The following is a 17,750-nucleotide window of genomic DNA, read 5'->3' as shown; positions in this document are numbered from 1 at the left end:
GCAGCTTTCAGATGACTGAAAGTAGAATCTCAGTCCGTGGAAACAGTTTTTACATGCCAGATGTCATATAGATGGGTTATGGTAACCTCTCATAGAGCCACGAGAAATTTCCATCTGCTCAGAGAAGACAGAAGAAGTGCTGTGCTCTGAGAAGGAAAAAAAAAAAAGAAAAGGAGTGCTTATCGTCCCTCAGGATCTCATGGCTCTCTTATCTCAAAACTCCTGCCATCTGTGACATAGAGCAGAGTCATGGCATTTCTTCTCTGAAGCCTTCTGCATGTTTGTTCTGCTGTGGAAACATGTTGCAGTAGATGTTGGTATGTGAACATGGAGGTCATTCAGCACCAGCTTCACATTTGATTCTCGGTCGTCATTTTTTTTTTTGGGAGGTTTGTTGAGCTCGTATGGGCGGATAAAAGCACAAGATTAAAACAAAATTCTCTGGTACAGTTTAGAATTATTTTGAATAACCATCAAACTTAAACTCCCCATTACCCTGTAGCTGTAGGATAAACGAATACATCCTCAGTGGTTTGATGCATTCGACAGTGACCCAGAAGCAGACGATCAGCTGAAGAGAAACGGGCCATTATGGTGGCTTAGTTATTGTGTCATACCTTCTTTTTTTTTTTGCTTCCTTTTCTCTGTTCACTTCTGCTTGTATGTTTCTGTTTGCATGATGTGTGCTTCTGTCTGTGCTTGGGTATTTTGAGGGCTTAACGCTGCAGTTGTTGTCTCGTTCGTCTCCATGACATAGTTGGGTTGGACTGCACCAGGGGCCCAGTACATCCGTTTTCTGCGCTAACGCTGCAGTCAGTCAGAGGATTGGCCTTCATTCAGCCCCTCATATGGGGGAGGGGGGGAGTACAGAGAGGCTTTTAAGAAGCCAGATGAGCAGGCAGTTTCAGTAGCCTGGATGCAGTCTCACAGAGCTGTTCGTTTCCTTTTTCTAACTCCTGTTCTTTCACTAACAATGTTTGGTTTGCCAGAAAATTATAGCACTCATGCAGCCAACTCTCTGTTACACGTTTTTTTTCTTTTCCTTTTTTTAAATGAAATATTCTTATTTTGAGCTGCTATGTTTGGGTTGATAAGCTGTTGTCGTAGTGGTTCACTATCATGCACCGCAGGGTGCTTTGTCATTTCCCACCATTAAAGCTAAAAAGCTAGTTACGCCTTCTGAAAGTCACTGTTGTTCTTTTAGTCTCAGAGCTTGCAGCTTTTGGTGTTTTAAAATACAACACGCATCCCATTTCCCATCACTGTTTTCTTGGTAGTTGTGGTAATACCACAAAGGGTACGTGCCTCAGGCTGCGGCTACACGGAAACGTTTTTCACTGTAAACGATACTTTTTCTTATCGTTTCGCTGTCGCGGCCACACGGAGCCGGCGTTCCCACTACCCCAAAACGATAGTTTTTGAAAACGGGTTCCAGAGTGGGAAAGTTTGAAAACGGCCTCGTTTCGTTTCCATTGTTACAGCGAAAACGTTTTTGCGTCAGTCACAAGTTGACGCTGTGAGCCAATTTTAACACTTCTCTATTGTCTCACAGCGTGGCGTGACACAGCGGCGTGTGTATTGCATCGTTTCATCGTTTTCATCCGTTCTCGTTTGGACAGCAGCGCGTTTCCGTGTGGTCGCAAGAATTTTCGTACCCGTTTTCAAAAAAAACCTCGTTTCGTTTTCGTGTAGCCGTAGCCTCAGTCTGCAAGTTCCCTCGAGCTTTCAACGTGTACTTTTTTTAGTCTTCTTTCGTACTTAGCAAAGCATTGCAGTTGAACGTCAACGCTTTTGGATGTCCGAAACCCTTCTTTTTGGCTTTGTCACTGGTTAAGTTCTGCTGTAAAATACTCTGTGGACTTGTAGGAGTCATGCAAATCGCTACAAATGTGTGATCATTAACAGTCATTCAGCCAGCACTTATAGGGAGCTGAGATGGCCAAAGTGCTCCTCAGAGTGTCTACCTCAGGTTTCCCCACTGTTGGACATGAATCTTTTAGCATTTCTTTTCTCCCACGATGATAAGACTGTGAGTTTGATACTAGAAGTTTGGCCTTCATTTAAAATTGGCTAACAATGAGCAAATCAAACAATTTACAGTTTTCAAAGTTTCCACACAAACCCTTATGGCATTATTGAGCTCTTAAACAGGGGAGAAATAAGAGGAAAAAGTTAGCTCTTGAAGAAGGCAGTGATTTTTCTTGATGAGCGCAGTGCAGAGTTGGAGCCAGCAGAAAAGTTTCTGGCTACAGGGTATCTGCTGGTATCAAAGTCATAAAGAAAACCAAAAAACTGGATTCAGATTCCTCCAAAAAGGGCTCAGAAGGCTTTCAATATTTTCTCCTGCCTGCCACAGGCAGTGGTGTAGGTTATGAAAGGTTTCTGTATCTGATTGCAGACTTTGGGGAGAGGTTACACACTTGGATAGAATAAGCCAAAAGAGGGATTGTTGGGCTTTTTTATGGAGTTTCAGTTTCCAACATCTGCACTGCAAGAATCAAAACGTGACAAATGCTGGAACTCAACTCAAGTCGATCCTTTTTCCACGAGTATGTTCCCGAATGATCCCAAAACTGATTGTGCAGTTTACATGTGTTCTTAAAAGTTTCCAGTTTAACTTTGTGAACGTTGTCTTCCCCTTCTGCGTTGGCATATTATTTCCTGCTTTTTTAAAATTTTTTTATTTAAAAAAAAAAAAGTAAAATAAAAATCATGTTGGCATTAATAGAACGGTTGACGGTCCATATTGTTGTGGTGGGCTGAGGTGATCCATGAATAAAGGCCTCGATGCTCCTCCTCAGCTGTCAGTCTGTCAGGCCGGACACGCTTCCTGCCCCTTCTCCACCACCAAGCCATTGAGCTGTGAGACTCTCTTAGGCATGAAACTAAAGTGAAGCTGTTGGAAAAAAGGACACAAGCAGTACAGTCTGTCCAAAAGAGGCAGTGGATTTTCTGTGATTTGATTTAGGCCCTCATGATAGTGTAAATATATTCCAAATATCAATTCTCCAGTGTGTGTTATGAAGACTGTTTCACATTCCTGAACAGATGTGGTATGATTTCCTGCTTTTTTAGAGAATACGAGTTAATCATTGTAACAGATGTGGCTTTCAAATAAGTCTGAGGTTGTGAAAGAGACATCCAGGCACGCGGTGAAAGCTGCTGCACATTTGTTGCTCTGTGTTCATTTAACTCAACAACGCCAACGTTGCAACACATGATTGTGACTTGGGTTAATCTGGACCTCTGTACTAATCACAGTGTTTGTTTCCTTCGTAGTTGAGAATGAGAGCCACTGCGACTTCGTAAAGCTCAGAGAGATGCTGATCAGAGTCAACATGGAGGATCTGAGGGAGCAGACACACGCCCGCCACTATGAGCTGTACAGGCGCTGTAAGCTGGAGGAGATGGGCTTCAAGGACACAGACCCTGACAGCCAGCCATTCAGGTAGAGAAAGTGGACACATGCAGCGGAGCTGGTAGAGTATGTGCACGTCCAGGCGCACAGAAATCCAGAACCGCAGAGTTACTCAACTGTTGACAGCAGGGAAAGTCTCTATTGTTTAAGAACAATACCTACTCTATTTTTGTCTGTTTTCACTCACTGCCATCTGTCTTCTCTTTTCTTCCCTGCAGTCTCCAAGAGACGTATGAGGCCAAGAGGAAAGAGTTCTTGGGGGACCTGCAGCGCAAAGAAGAAGAAATGCGGCAAATGTTCGTTAACAAAGTAAAAGAAACTGAAGCTGAACTTAAAGAAAAGGAGAGAGAGGTCAGTTTGAAGAAGTTGTTCTATGAATCCAGTATATTTTCCTTTAAATGGCTGCGGATGTGTTAACATATCAACTCCAGAAGGTTGAAAGCTTTTTTTTGATTGCAGCAGGTCATTTAGTAAAACTGCTGATTCTGAGACGTTGGCATGCAGTTTCAGAGTGCACTGTTTGGTCAGTGTGAAGGCGTTAAAACAAGCTGCGGTGGCGTAACAACAGCTCTTTATCTTGGTGAAAATTCTTCTATTCAGCCCTTGAAAACAGAACTAAAGAGCTATTTCCATGACATGTTACTCCCACTTGTATTAACAATCCTTCCAGTGTGTAGCCCCTCATAGTATACATGCCACTGTGACCGTTGCCAAGCTCGTCGGCTGCCTGTTATGATGCACTGTTGGCTGGTTTATTATCAAAGAGAAAAATGAGTGCGAGAACAAGGGAATGATTTTGGTCAAATGGTTTGTCAGCAGTTTAACTGTTTTAGGTAGTTTTCCCACTCAGTTTTTTTTTTTTGTTGCCCTCTCTCATGGATAGAAGAAAGAAGCGCCTCAACAGTGCTCCAGATTACATTGAAATCTGAGGACTGATGAGAGAAAAGCTTTTCTCGAGCAAAAAACCTTTTGGAGCTGATGTACTGCAGACATTCTGTGAAAACTTTCAACTTATTTTAGTTTTCTTTCCACCGAGCACACGCACTTCTCGTATATTAACCCGTTATCATCATGCGAACAGCAGTCAAACTAATCATTTCTTTGTGTTCCTCTCATCATTTTACAATTCTGTCTCCTACGTTTCTCTCTCGTCACCCTCCGATCGTCCTCCTCCCGTCCGCCCGTCGCCGCCCTCCTCTCCTCAGCTGCACGACAAGTTTGAGCAGCTGAAGCGGATGCACCAGGAGGAGAAGAGGAAGGTGGAGGAGAAGCGGAGAGACCTGGAGGAGGAGATGAACGCCTTCAACAGGAAGAAGGTGGCAGCCGAGACGCTGTCCTTATCTCAGCCACTCAAGAAAGACAAGGACAAGAAAAAGTAAGGCATTCCGTTCTCTCCATCACTCACTCCCCTCATACTTCTGTCCATAACAGGATGCTGCTTTATACCAACCATTCTCCTCGCTAGTCATTTTCTCTTTCTTTCTTTTTTTCCATCGCGTGCTGTTAGTATTGAAATGTAGCCTTCTGTAGATTTGCTTCTGGTTCTCTTGGCCTTTCTTGTTTTGTTACATGACCTTTTTAGTAATAGGCGGGAGGTGTGCATTCTGCTGTGTCCGGTGGTCAAGTGACTCATTAATGAGACTCTGAAGGAGTGTGCTGGACTGCTGTCAACTTATCTCCAATCCACAAGCGTTTCAGCTTTTACAAGGGCCTGGCATGCGCTGAGGAAACATCCTCCCTTTTGTCCTGCCCAAGCGTGCCATTTCCTGTGCTTTCACTCTTTCCTTTTGCGTTCCTCTAATTATTCAGGGTCCTCGAGGACGGGGTAGTGACCGCGCTATCTGAGGCAACAGAAAGTTTTTAAATGGGAGATGCAGCTCAGACATGACAGAGCTTGAATATGAAATGCTGTCTACACTGCCACAGACCTACAGATCCTAAAGTTAATTTTTTCTGTTATTTCCCTGTGATGATACGATAGCACGGTGCATCACTGAGTGTTCATCAGTGTTGTGTATTCTTTCCTGTCGAAGCCATGATTTACAGTAAAGATCCAAATGCAAAGGAGTAGCAGATGCAGCTGGATGGACCAATCAGAGCAATGAAATGTTTAACGCCATCACCATCAGTGGCAGTTGCTTCTGAAGGTGCCTCTCCTGCTGAGTCATGTGTGAAACCTTCATACTTCTGGAGGAACTCTGGTTGAGCAGGAGTCCTGGCCAGGCACGGCCTGTCAAAGCCAATGAAACGCTGACTCGCCCGACTTGTTTCCAGGTCTGAGGAACATTCAGATTCTCTTCTACACACAAACCTGTGGACACACTGGGCCTGTCCTGTGGATAGTTTATTCACCAGCAAGGAAACTTGTAGGTTTTAAGCCTTTGCAAGTTGGTGTTGTATTTTATTAAGAATTACTGATGTGAAAGTAACGGCTGCCCCAGAGTTCAGGGCAGGAGTCTCTGTGGACTGCACATGACTTAACTGACAGTTTATTTTGTGAGGTTTGATATATGAAAGTGGAAAAAAAGCAAAAGGCTGACCTGTGGCTCCATCTGGTGGCTGGTCAAACACATTGCTGTTGGTGCTGCTGCCAGAAACCCATCTTCCATTTTGTGAATTTGTTAAAGCACCTCCTCAGTTCTTCAGTTCGGTGTTTATGTGGCAGTTTTACCGTCTGAGGTGTAGTTCTGATCACATGTTGGGTTTCAGAGGCTCTCCTTCTGTCGTCTTCTCACTAACGCTGGCGCTGGCTTTTACTTTGACTTGAACAGCTCTTTGCATCCATGTCTGTAGAATTCCAATCTTTTCATTTGCTTTTCAGAGAAATCAGCTGTTCATTTATTCACTTTATTTTGTTTATTGTTTCATTGTTTTTCAGTTAATTTATGGGCGCAGCACACCCATCCACACACGACCATGGATTTGTCCTCCATCACCATAACAGCGGCAACATCTGGTTACTTTTTGTTTGTCTTCTGGTTTGTTTTGTTTTTGTTTGTTTTGACATTCCATCTTGACATTGTGCACATGGACCAAAGACACTGAGGATGATGATGGTGAAGCCACAGGAGAGCAAAGATGGTGAGGAATAACAAACGAATAATGGAGAAATCTTCATTTTCCAACAGTGGCCATCTCATTAATTCAGGATCTTTCTTTCTATGTTGTTTTGAAGACTTTTATAAATGAATATATGCATTTTTTTGTTTTCTAAGTTGTGATTTGAATATATTCTGTTGGTTTTTGAGCGTGTGTGTTTGTGCGTGTTAGTTTCACCATCAACTATCCACACAGACGAGACATTAAATCCCTTTTTCATTTTTCAATCAACATTTTCACTTCTTGGTACTACAACGTAACGCGCCTGGGCAAAAAAAAAAAAAAAAGATTGTATTTAAAAGCAAATCTAAGGTGTGCTTTTACAGGACTGACGTTCGAATTCAAGATGTCAGTGAAATGTAAGCTCTCCTTAAATTCTTTTTAAACATGCGGCCATTTGAAACATCGTTCCGGTGTGAAGAGTCTACCAACGTTTTGTAGTAATGAGAGCTTAGTTTAGTCGAATAAATCCCTGTATAGTGTGGGCCCAAATAATACATTAAAATAGCAGTATGTCGAGCAATAACCGAGGACCCGTACTCTGCATAACCTGCATTTACAAGGGTGCTGACGACCTAAAATATAGTCTTTAAAAACCTATGCAACTTTTCTGGTGCTGTAACACGTAATCGTATGTGAATATTTTCTAGCGCTTACAAAGCTTATTATGCAAAATGTACAAGATTTTAAATATGATATTATTATAAGAAGCTCAGATAACAGTGACCATTGTGTGTAACTGATTTAATATGATTGTAAACCATGAGTGATCGCCACCGTGTGTTATGACGGTGGACTCAGACACGAAGCCAGTAAACGCAGGATTCAGGAAAAACATTCAAGCCTCAGCTCGACGGAGAAGAGAGTAGCTGTATTTACTGTCTGTGTTTTTTTTTTTTGTTTTTTTTTTGGAAAATAAATGCAAACCCTCTCCTGACTTTGATGTTCCTCTTTTGCGTGATTTGTTTCTTCTGGTTTTTACCTCGGAGGGAGACGATGGGGGAAACTCAGGCAGGTGAAGACGCATTCAGAGGATGCTCGCTGCTCTTCTGGATCCCAAACAGCTGCCGGCGTGACATGCAGCTCCTCCTGTCACAGAGCTCACAGGTGGCTTTTCCTCTCGTCTGTTGACTGAACCTGCATCGCGACATCGTGTCGCGTCTGTCGTTTCCTGCGGGCCACACTACGGCGCTGTCATTGCTAAAAGGGACGGGAGAAAATTCACCAATTCTACCGGATACGTTAAAACTAGAGCTGGGCAACGATTAAAAATTTGAATCTAATTAATCACATGATTTCAATGATTAATCACATTTGTACGCAAAATCCAAAAGTAGTTTATAGCTTTTAGCATTTAGTTTTATTTTAAATGTGCTGCCATATGAATGAAAGTGCCACAACATTTGTTGTGCAAACACACTTTTAACATCAGCATCTTTCTGTAGTTTTTATGTAGAAGCCTCGCTCCACTGTCTGTTTCCTTGAATGACTTGCTGCTATCAGTTGTGTGTTTTGCCTTTAAGTGATATGTTAGACTGGAACTACTACGGTGAGAAGACAATTCAACTTGGCAGAGTTTACAGATGACTTTGGTTCTGTCGACTCCTCCGTCTGGAAGAACTTTAAAATGAAAATGGCCGAGTAAAAGTTCCGTACCCTTCTCCATGTTTGGTGGATCCGCCGATTACTTTCTTTTCCGGTTCTGCAGCAAACAGCAACAGACTTTTACAATAATAAAACCTGCATTAATGCGCGATAAAATATTTATCGGCGTTAAATAATTAACGAATTAACTCGCCCAACCTTTTTAAAACTAAAGTAATAGGTCTTGGAAAATGTAAGGAATAGAAAGTACAGATATTTGTGTAAAAGGAGGAAAAATAAGTGCTCACAGCACGATGACTGAGAACTCTACTTGACTGCAGATTGAAAGTCTTTGTACTGTATTTCCAGCCCCTGCTGTGAGTGTTTCATAAACGGTAGGAAAAGAAAGGTTAGCTTAAAATGAACTTTAACAGCCTTTTAATGTTATCAACTGGTGGCTTTTTCACATAATCTGGCAGCACTCATCTGGATGAAAGATCAGCTGTTTGCTCTGTAAATCACCAGAAAGCTGAAAAACGTCTGTTTTATAGCAGCAATATTTCTGTTTTGTTCTTTTTTTCCCCAGAGGACTATTTAGGAACTACCATTGTAGGTTTCTTTATCTTCGGCACGTATTTCGCACCGCAGTTCTTGTGCTCAACGCTTCTGGCAAACAGAAGACCTGTCAGCACTGAGATCTTCTCTTTGTAACGGTATTCTCTTTCCTGTGCGCTCTCCACCCACGCTGTTGTTATTATTATTATTATTATTATTATTCTTATTCTGTCCGCCACCTGCAGGGCTGACTGGATCTCACCCAGCAGCACAGTATGTTCGGAGCTGTCTGGTCTGTCCTTTAACAAACCGGCACACGGTGCTCACAGAGCAGTGACGGGCTGTTCCACAGCAGCTGCGTGTGCTCAGGGTTCAAATGGGTAGGTGTTATGACGAGTGAAGTGCACCATTTTGTTGAATTAGTTTTGACTACACAAACTCAACAAACCACCAATGAGATAAATCATGCCTAACCATCTTACTTTAAGTGGCAGGAATGGACCTCTGTTACCACAGTGGTATGTAAAGGTTGAGGGAAAGAGTTAACATCTATTAGACTTTGTTTTGCAGCAGTTTTAGGCTGTGAGAGTCACCAGAAGACATGTGCGTTCTCACCACAGAACTCCGCTTCTGAAGTTTCTCAGAAGAACATTCTAATAAACCCGACTTTGTCCAGAAATGCATCTTGAGGACAGATTTTTATTTTATTTTTTTTTTTTTAAAGTAGATCATTTTGGCCGCAATGAGCAAAAGGTGTTTGAAAGGAAAAAAAATTATACCGGATTTCATGGGGTAAAAAAGAAAAACTTGAGTGGATTGGTTTAGCCCTTTGTCCTTGTTTTGCAGCAAGTAGCGTTTCACTGATAGAGGAAAAATATTTAAATACCAGTAAATTCTGCTCAGGAGAGCTGTAGATTAAGAGGATGGACTGTTAGGAAATATCTTAAAAATCAAATTGGACTAAAAAGTAACAAACTGAAGGTTTATTTAGGAAAACTACAGTTCTTGGAGGGGGGGAAAATAAAATAAAATCTGAGCAAAGCTCAAAAGAGCAGTGCAAGAAAGACAACCAAGAATCTCAAATAGCTTTAAACCTTTCCTCCAGGAAGAGACCAATTAGAAAAACTGCTAAAAATAACAAACTTAAAAAAAACAACAAAAAACAGGCCCTCTGGGAAAAATCTATTTATAGCAACAGAAATGTTGGCTTGGATGCAGTGGCATGTAAAGTCTGCTGCCTTTAAATTCTCTGCTCAGAAAACTGGAACCAGACGGATCCGCAGAGATGCTCGTTAGCATCCATCCACACTTCTTTGGACCATGGAGGAGTTCCCACGAACAGCTCGTAGATGTAAACCAAACGCTTGGAATGAGGAAACGGAACCTAAAAATGCCCGGTTAGTTGGGATTCTCGGATCTTGATTGCCTCAAACCTGAATAAAGCTTAAAAAACACCAGAAAATGACACTTCGGACTTTTGAAGTCGTAGCTTTATTTCTGTAGTTGACAAAACGGTTTGATATAGCTGCCTCAGTATCTGAAGGAGAACTGATGAATAACATGATACAGACTTGTACATTGGTCGTCATGTAAGTTGGCCCAGCTTAATTTACTGGTTGAGAGAAGAGTGACCAGTTCACATTAAAAGACAATATTGCTGAGACAGGCAGTGGAGCTCAACACGGCGCTCATTTATCAGCCAACAATAGAAGCTGCTTTTGCGCCGTCTCATTTTACTGTAACAAGGCCGAACTGACTGCGTGGTACCATTTCTACAAAAGAAACACGGGATGTTTTCATCCCTCACTGCAATCTCATGTTTGTGCTACAAAAAATGCAATTAAAATACTGGAAAGGAAGTCGTCATTAATCTGGTAGCCTCTTGTCACAGAGACTCGAGTGTTGAACTAATCTCCCCAAGGTGCTCTTGTTTGATATGTAACAGGTGCATAAAGCTAATCAACACATAATGAAGCTAGCATAAAAACACTTTAAAAGTAAAGCTTTTAAGTAAAATGTAGCTACTTTAATTTAAAAAAAAAAAAAAAAAAAAAAAAAAAAAGCACAAAAATATTTAGTACAAGCGAGATAGAAAAAAACAAACAAAAAAACGTGTTAAAATCAAAGTGCTTTCCGGTTCTTGGGGAACCTGAGCACCAAGATACCAAACAGCAGTATAAATATATATATTTTTTAATAAAAAAAAGAAAAATCTTTATTTCCAACCTAATGGAACCACTTGTGATCAGTATGATGGACAGGAACCTAAACAGATCCATAATTTTACGAAGAAGAAACATTCAAATCTCGTTTCAGTGATTGACTGCAGTTTCTCCTCAACTGTCACAACAACAATCCAATTTATCTTGTACGCTGCTCCCTTCCCTGATCAGAGTGGGTGAGGACCGGTGCACAAAAGGAACGGAAACAATAACTACACTTGACCTTGAAAAATGGAGTCGTACAATAGTTCAGCTGCACGCTTGTAAGGAGGTCAGGAGGTGGACGGAGGTGCTAGTTAACAGCAGGGTGTAGCGGCGGGCACAGAGACGCACCTTCCGGCTGGGACTCAAACAAACCCTTGATGTTGTCTGCCTCCACCTCTGAATCCATCTCCTCATCATATAAACGCTTCAAACCGTCGCAGTATTCATCCATGTCCCCCTGCTGGCTGCTACCACGCCCCCTCCTGGCCAGCCGGAGGCGCTGCAAGGAGCTCCAGGCTCGCTGCTGCTCCGGGATCTGGGCGCTGTCAAAGATGTAGACGGCGTTGGTCGGCGGGGAGAACTCCAGGGTGTGTAGATACTCGTCCACAATCTCTTTGCAGTGGATGAATTCGGCACTGTCCACCTGGAAGAAGCAAGACGAGAATTAAAATACATTCGCCAGCATCCAGTGACGGCTTACTCCTTCAGAGGGAATAATCTGAGGTGGTCTTCTGTGTGAGTTTTCACTTCTGGATGCATTAACTTTAGCTCAAACTGCGCTTCAAGGACTGGAAAACAGTTTAAGATTTACAATTGTTTGTTAAAAGCTCACTCGTGTTTGTTCAGAGTCCATTACAGTGGTTGGACATGTGCCTTTTCATGGATATACACACACACACATCTGTTTAGCAGACAACATTTGGATAAATTTTAAGTAACAGATTACTAAAGGAAAAAAATGTAAGTATGAGCAGCTTCTCATGTATCTGCACTAAGCTGAGCCTTCCAGAAGGACTGTGCCTCTTCCTTACTTGTGCTTTCTTCAACAGCTCGGTGAGGACTGAGAACCAGTCGGCTGTGAGCGCCTCCAGCTCCAAAGTGATGATGGCCAAAGCCAACGTGGAACCCTTGAACTGCCAAAGCTGGTGGCAGGCCATACAGTGCTGCACCTGCCTGGTCCACAACGCCACCTGGAAGCCCGAAGGCCTCTTCTGACGCTCCGGCTCAGCGGGGAGCTCAGCGGGGTCCGACGCCGGGCCGACGCTGGAGCCCAGACCGATGGAGGGAATGAGGTGTGGGTGGCTGCAGATGAGCAGAGCGTGGAACTGGACAAACGGAGAAAGGAGGCCATACCTTAGCATAATGATGTCATCGTCGTCTCATTGTCCATCGTCTACCATTTCAACGTACAGTCAGTCATCACCTTAAACTCAAACTTCTCACTCATCCAGCCAGAAAACTCAGTTAGCAGTCGGTGATCTCTCACTCTTCCAGTGTTTACTGCCACGCTGAAAGTTACGGCAGAGGCCCAGACCTGAAGTTCTGGGCCAATTTGGCTCATTGTAATCTTGTTAGTTTTGTATTGTACGTACAGTGCTTTTCTGTGTTGCCATTTGTGGGCAGAAACCACCCAACCCGTCTGGGGTCTCAGTCTAAAAACAAACAGTGAGTAACACACAACGTACGCCAACATTTATATGAAGACTAATAAGTTATTGACAAGTGGCCGGTGAAGAAAGTCACCATCAGCGCACCCTTCTGTTCACCATACTCCTGCGTGTTCCGTCCTTCATTCATACGTCTTTTGTTGACGTGCTTTAGTTTGTCTCCAGCGGAAATACACCATGGCTTTAAAAGAAAGAGAAATGGCACTGGGGGGGGAGGGGGGGGGGGGGGGGAATTCAGATTCATGTGGTGCCCAAGCGTTATTCTTAAAACTGATGTCTTAAATTTTTCTGGATCTTTCCACTTGCCTGTTGAAATCCAGATATCAGGGTCGTGTAGTGGAAAGATTATGTGACCAAATCTGACTTCAGACACACACGAGCATCATAGGGTGAGCTTCCAGCCTCCCGTAGCTGAGCTCTGATTGGACGCAGAGGAGCACAGAGGTAACGATGGTGAATCTGGAAATCCTCTTATTTATGTGTCATAGTGAGGAGTCTGTGACAAATTGATGTTTTGTAGATAAAAAAGGGGGAATAATTCAATATTTAAAAAAAAATGTATTAATCTCTTCAGAGCAGGGGGAGTGTAATTGTGAGATATTTACAGTATAGTAAAAGCATTTATTTGATATATATTTATTTGAAAAGTATAAAAGAGAAAATGTCTTTATTTTATTATAGTTTTTAAATTCTTATTTTAAAGTCTTAGGATTTTGTACTTAAAGTGAAGTGCTTGGACAATAGTAGACTGACAAGAACTCTGCACTCCTGTGACACAAATATGAGTCAGTCTAATCAGCAAGTAATGGAGAGGAAAAGACAGTTTTAGCTTTGCAGAGGATTCCATGTTGTTATGGTTTGTGGCTTTAAGAAAAAAGAAAAACGTTTGAATGCTCCACTGATCTCAGAGCTGCAGACAAATCTAGAGCGGTTATTTATTCACTGAGCAAACATAGTTGGTCCTGGAGGTCGGGGACGAAGAATGCACAACAAAACTTTACAAACAAGCCGTGATCAATATGAGTTTATGTTCTAAAAGGTCATTGATTATTATTAATTTTTTTTTTTTTTTAAACCAGCCAGGAAACCGTCTGATTGAAGCTTTAAGTATTTCAGTACATCACGGGCTGTTTTCATGAATCCTCCAGCGGCTGGCTCACGCGACAGTTACAGTAGATGTGCCGCGCATTTCTGTCTCAAGAATAAAGCATGTACAAGATATGAATACTACCGTTACTACTCACCAACTGTCCCATAATAACAGGATTCTTCGTTAGAAATGAACGACTCCTTACAAACTGTGCAGGAACAGCTTTCAGATTATTTAGTCCTCTTTAATCAATCACATCCCGTCTTTTCACTGAACGCATTATAAATACAGCCCCAGGCCCAAGTGCATGCACGGAGCTTAATGATGTTGTGCGTGTCTTTGTTAGCAGGGCAGTCAGCGGTTACTGCCTTGAGCAACGAGTTGTGCGGGTTTAACAGTTACGCTATTGTGCAGAGATCCATGTTGTAAACTGAAAAACAAAGCAAAAGGTTTTTTTTTTAAAAAGGAAAAATGACTACCCCCATTTAAAATCAGAACTGGACTCAATAATCAGCTTCCAGGTTTCAACCTAAACGATGTTAGAGGCAGCAGGGTTTACTGTCCGAACTAAGGCTGCAGATAGAAGTGCATATTACTGTATATTTGCTGGCAGCTTGCAAACGCAGCCTTGCATTGATTTCTGTTTTTTATGCACAACCTCTGTACAGCTAGGCTAAGATGGAGCTTGTTTCCCCTCTTTGAGCATTTACAGTGGAACGTCTCGGCGGCGACAACAACGCTGCAGTGACCTGACAAGACGGGCAGTTCAAAGTTTGTTAAACCATTTATGCTTGGTCTGTAATTAACAATTTTTCTAGGAAACGTTTTCTGAATCCTGCTGAACACAAAGACATCCAGTTCATGCACAGCAAGGGGAATCCAAGTCATGCATTCCAGAGGCTGAAACCAGCAAATGCTTCATAAACAACTATTTGATTATCAGGAAAATACTCCAGAAGTCAACCAATTCTGTGCAAAGACAACAAAACGTCTTGGGCTTTATGACAGTTAAGGTCAGATAGTGTCCAAATGCAACTCTAATATCCTCTAATCAGCCAGTTGTAATACTAAGAGGCAGAATTTTTATCTGCTCATGGCTGCAGTTATTGTTAAAAGTGGAAAAACACTGAATCGAGTTTGGAATAATAATTGTTTTAGGCACATTGAATCCAATCAGATAAATGCACAATTTTGTCTTGGACCAATTCTCTTTTTTTTTGTGGGGGTGGGGGGGGGTGAGGGTTTGTAAACGCCATCTTGATGCAAGTATGATGGTTTATAATGTGTGCTTTTTGTACTGTTTGTGTTTTCTGCAAGACCAGGACCTTGTTTCATCAAGCATTTCAAAGTTCTGCCTGCTCACTCTGAAATGCACAGGTCCAGTTAAAAAAAAAAAGAAAAGAAAAGAAAAAGGAAACAAAGAAAAGTTCTGTTTGCCCGTCTGCCTTCTGATCTCCAACTTACGATGTGAATGAAGTCGACTGGTGTTGCTGTGTACAAGTCCCAGTGCAGCTTGTCTAGAATGATCCTCTCCATGCGAAGAATCTCTGCCGCTGAAAAGTTGCATCCACCCCGCACAACCAGGTCTTTAACAGATCCGATAACCTATTGCAAACAGACACCGACAGAATGCAAATAAAAACTATCGTTTTGAAAAAGGCATCGACGTGGGTTTTCTTTCTCTTTGCTGCTGGTTTTCCCATATCACTAAAGAGCAAATTACCTCGTCTTCCTCGTTGATTTTGGCAGCCAGGACCAGTGAGGTAAAAGCAATGCATTTCAGGTATTTTGGCTGAGCCTTAAGAGAAAGAAAATTTATCATTGAGCTTATACTAAGAACCAAAAAGAGTTCCGAAATACAAAACAATATAAACAACCAACAGCAAGGACCTGCCTCAGACAAAAACTATATAGAAATGCAAGCTCTACTGTGTGACTTGCATTGGTGCCTGAGAAATTGTGCCACCCGCGTTTGATTTTAGGCTCTGGGTGCAAGGTCATTTAAATACACTGAATATTGCCAAAGTTTGTGCTCCTTCAGGAAAACATTTAACGTGGAAGCCGTCTACCTTAACAGTGGACAGCAGTCGGTTAAGGACACACACTCCCAGCGCAAAGGTCTCTGGACAGAACTGAAACAGCCTGCTCATTTCTCCGAGCCAAAGGATCATTTGCTGGTGTTGGGATGAAGAGATGTCAGCGCCCTGCGTGGTTCAGACACAGTTCAGTGAGACGTGCCCTTTTTTTTCACAACACAAAACTGTTGGTTCTGCCCTGCCTTCCAAAACCATAGCATTCTGTATGCATAACAGAAAGGAGGCAAATGTCTCATTTGCTGACAGCAGTTGTGAGGCAGGGAGGAGAAAAAACAAATACAAAAAAAGACTCGCCAAGGGGCAGCTAACAGTAGGACTTGGACATATACCAAAAAGAAAGTACATTTTCTATCAATCTTGCCAGCTCTTGTCAGATACAAATAAGGTTTTATTCTCATTTTATTGAGGAGATGATGATTACATTGTTGGGTGGCCTCCTTCCTTCTTTGTCTTTAAAAACAAGCAGCGATGTCAGCAATCAGCCACTGATTGCAGAGTTTTATGAACGATTTGCCTAAATATGCACCTACTTTTGGCTCACCTGAATGCATCCATTCTTGAAGATGGGCACCTTCCAGAGACGAGCCTCTCTTACCAGAGCGGCCTCCAGCAGGCCGAGCAGCCGACTGCCCTCTGCAACTCCCGGGTTCTTCATGGCCACCACGGCACAGGCCTGGCTGCACCCGGGGCCCGCACACCTGGAGGAGGAGGACACAATGGTCTCAGACTGATGACACCACACACCCAATCAAAAAGGCACAGTATTCACTTCATCTAAGGTTTCATTCACTTCTGCCAATAATGCACTTATTCAGCTCAATGCATACACATTTACATTTAATTTAAGACGAATGCTTTTTTTTTTTTTTTTTTTTTTTAAAGTGTAAAATAAAATTTTTACACAAAGTTCGGGACACCAGAGGCTGGGTTCAGGACTCCTGGTGCTTCAGCTCTGTTACACATCATTCCATTGCGTTTTAAATGAGTCGCATCAACACACCGTTTCTGCATTTTAACAGAAAGAGCCGAGAGTGCGGCAGGAAACGAGCTGCGCGTCCACTTTCATGAACAGCAGCGCCATTTTTTCCCCCCTTTATAGACCGACTACTTCTGCACGACTACGAAACCAATGCAAAAGTCAAAGTCACCCGCTCAAATTGAGAAGAATTCAATTAAGTCTAAATGTGCTGCGGATGCGACGCGCGCGCGCGCCCGCACACACACAGGATCCAGGCGGGATAATGATCTGCAGCTGCTGCAGCCTCTTGCACAGTTGCTTCTGCAGACAAAAGCATTTCGCCTTCCAGTTATTTCCCTTTTTTTTTAACGCGTTTGATAAGTCTTACCTCTTCGATTTCAAAAGCAGAGAACACCTTCAACGGCAAGTGCATTTATACGGTTTAAAATCAGTCCACATTCACCAAAAGAGGCAAAACAACAAACAGTGGGATGCTGTTGGAGAAAAACAATCTCGGACCAAATCGCGTTTCGCAAGTAATTTAAGGAGAGCAGCCGCATTCTATCAAAAAAAAACAAACTGAGTACAACTGTAACCAAAGGCGGTAAAAAAAAAAAAACTTGAGAAAGTACAGAAACAAACAAACAAACAAAAAAACAAAACAAGCGCAGAACAGACAGGAAGCAGAGATCGGGCAGGATTGAGGGCAGGCTGTGTTTTGAACGGTGCTGGCTCCGCCCCGCTGTGACGTCACCCCGTTTCGCAAACTGAATTGTGTTTAGTGGGTCAGACGTGCGGGAAGGCGGACACAAAATGGTCGGGCTCACTCTGAAAATGGCAGATTTCGGCGGTGTGCGTGTGTTCTCTGCAGATGTTTGTTCAGGTGCTCCAGCTGCATCAGTCCCTCCTGTCAGAGCTCATCCCCACGCTGCCCGCCCGCTGGTTTCAGTTTATCACCGAGACATCTCAATCTGGCCCATCCCCGTCCCGATACACACAGATACAGAGAGCGTTTTAAATGGCTCGTTTATTTGTGACACGTTCCTCCCATGAAGCGTAACTGATTTTAACAGGAA

General features: G+C 42.7%; 2 protein-coding genes across 3 annotated transcripts in view; one reads left to right on the top strand and one right to left on the bottom strand.

The window, feature by feature from the left end:
* The window catches only part of septin8a (septin 8a), a 32,239-nt gene extending 19,511 nt beyond the window's left edge, over positions 1-12,728 (top strand). Inside the window, exons 7-10 of one of the 2 annotated variants that reach the window (XM_075486706.1) lie at positions 3,280-3,448; positions 3,637-3,769; positions 4,624-4,793; positions 11,913-12,728. In XM_075486706.1, the coding sequence (XP_075342821.1) occupies positions 3,280-3,448; positions 3,637-3,769; positions 4,624-4,793; positions 11,913-12,078 (638 nt within the window). In that variant the 3' untranslated portion in view covers positions 12,079-12,728. Of the gene's footprint in view, positions 1-3,279; positions 3,449-3,636; positions 3,770-4,623; positions 4,794-6,296; positions 7,455-11,912 lie in introns of those variants that run through there. The other variant, XM_075486707.1, reaches the window with a different exon arrangement.
* A 2,092-nt stretch (positions 12,729-14,820) lies between these two features.
* Positions 14,821-17,377, bottom strand: ccni2 (cyclin I family, member 2). The gene is made up of 5 exons (XM_075486708.1): positions 17,063-17,377; positions 16,258-16,414; positions 15,690-15,824; positions 15,344-15,418; positions 14,821-15,225 (listed from the first exon to the last, which is right to left on the bottom strand). The coding sequence occupies exons 2-5, from the start codon at positions 16,369-16,371 to the stop codon at positions 15,004-15,006; spliced, it is 546 nt and encodes a 181-aa protein (XP_075342823.1). The 5' UTR covers positions 16,372-16,414; positions 17,063-17,377; the 3' UTR covers positions 14,821-15,003.
* Between the last annotated feature and the right edge of the window lie 373 nt (positions 17,378-17,750).

This window comes from Odontesthes bonariensis, chromosome 16 (genome assembly GCF_027942865.1).
Source record: "Odontesthes bonariensis isolate fOdoBon6 chromosome 16, fOdoBon6.hap1, whole genome shotgun sequence".
Taxonomy (NCBI): domain Eukaryota; kingdom Metazoa; phylum Chordata; class Actinopteri; order Atheriniformes; family Atherinopsidae; genus Odontesthes; species Odontesthes bonariensis.
This window is presented reverse-complemented; position numbering and strand designations above follow the sequence as displayed.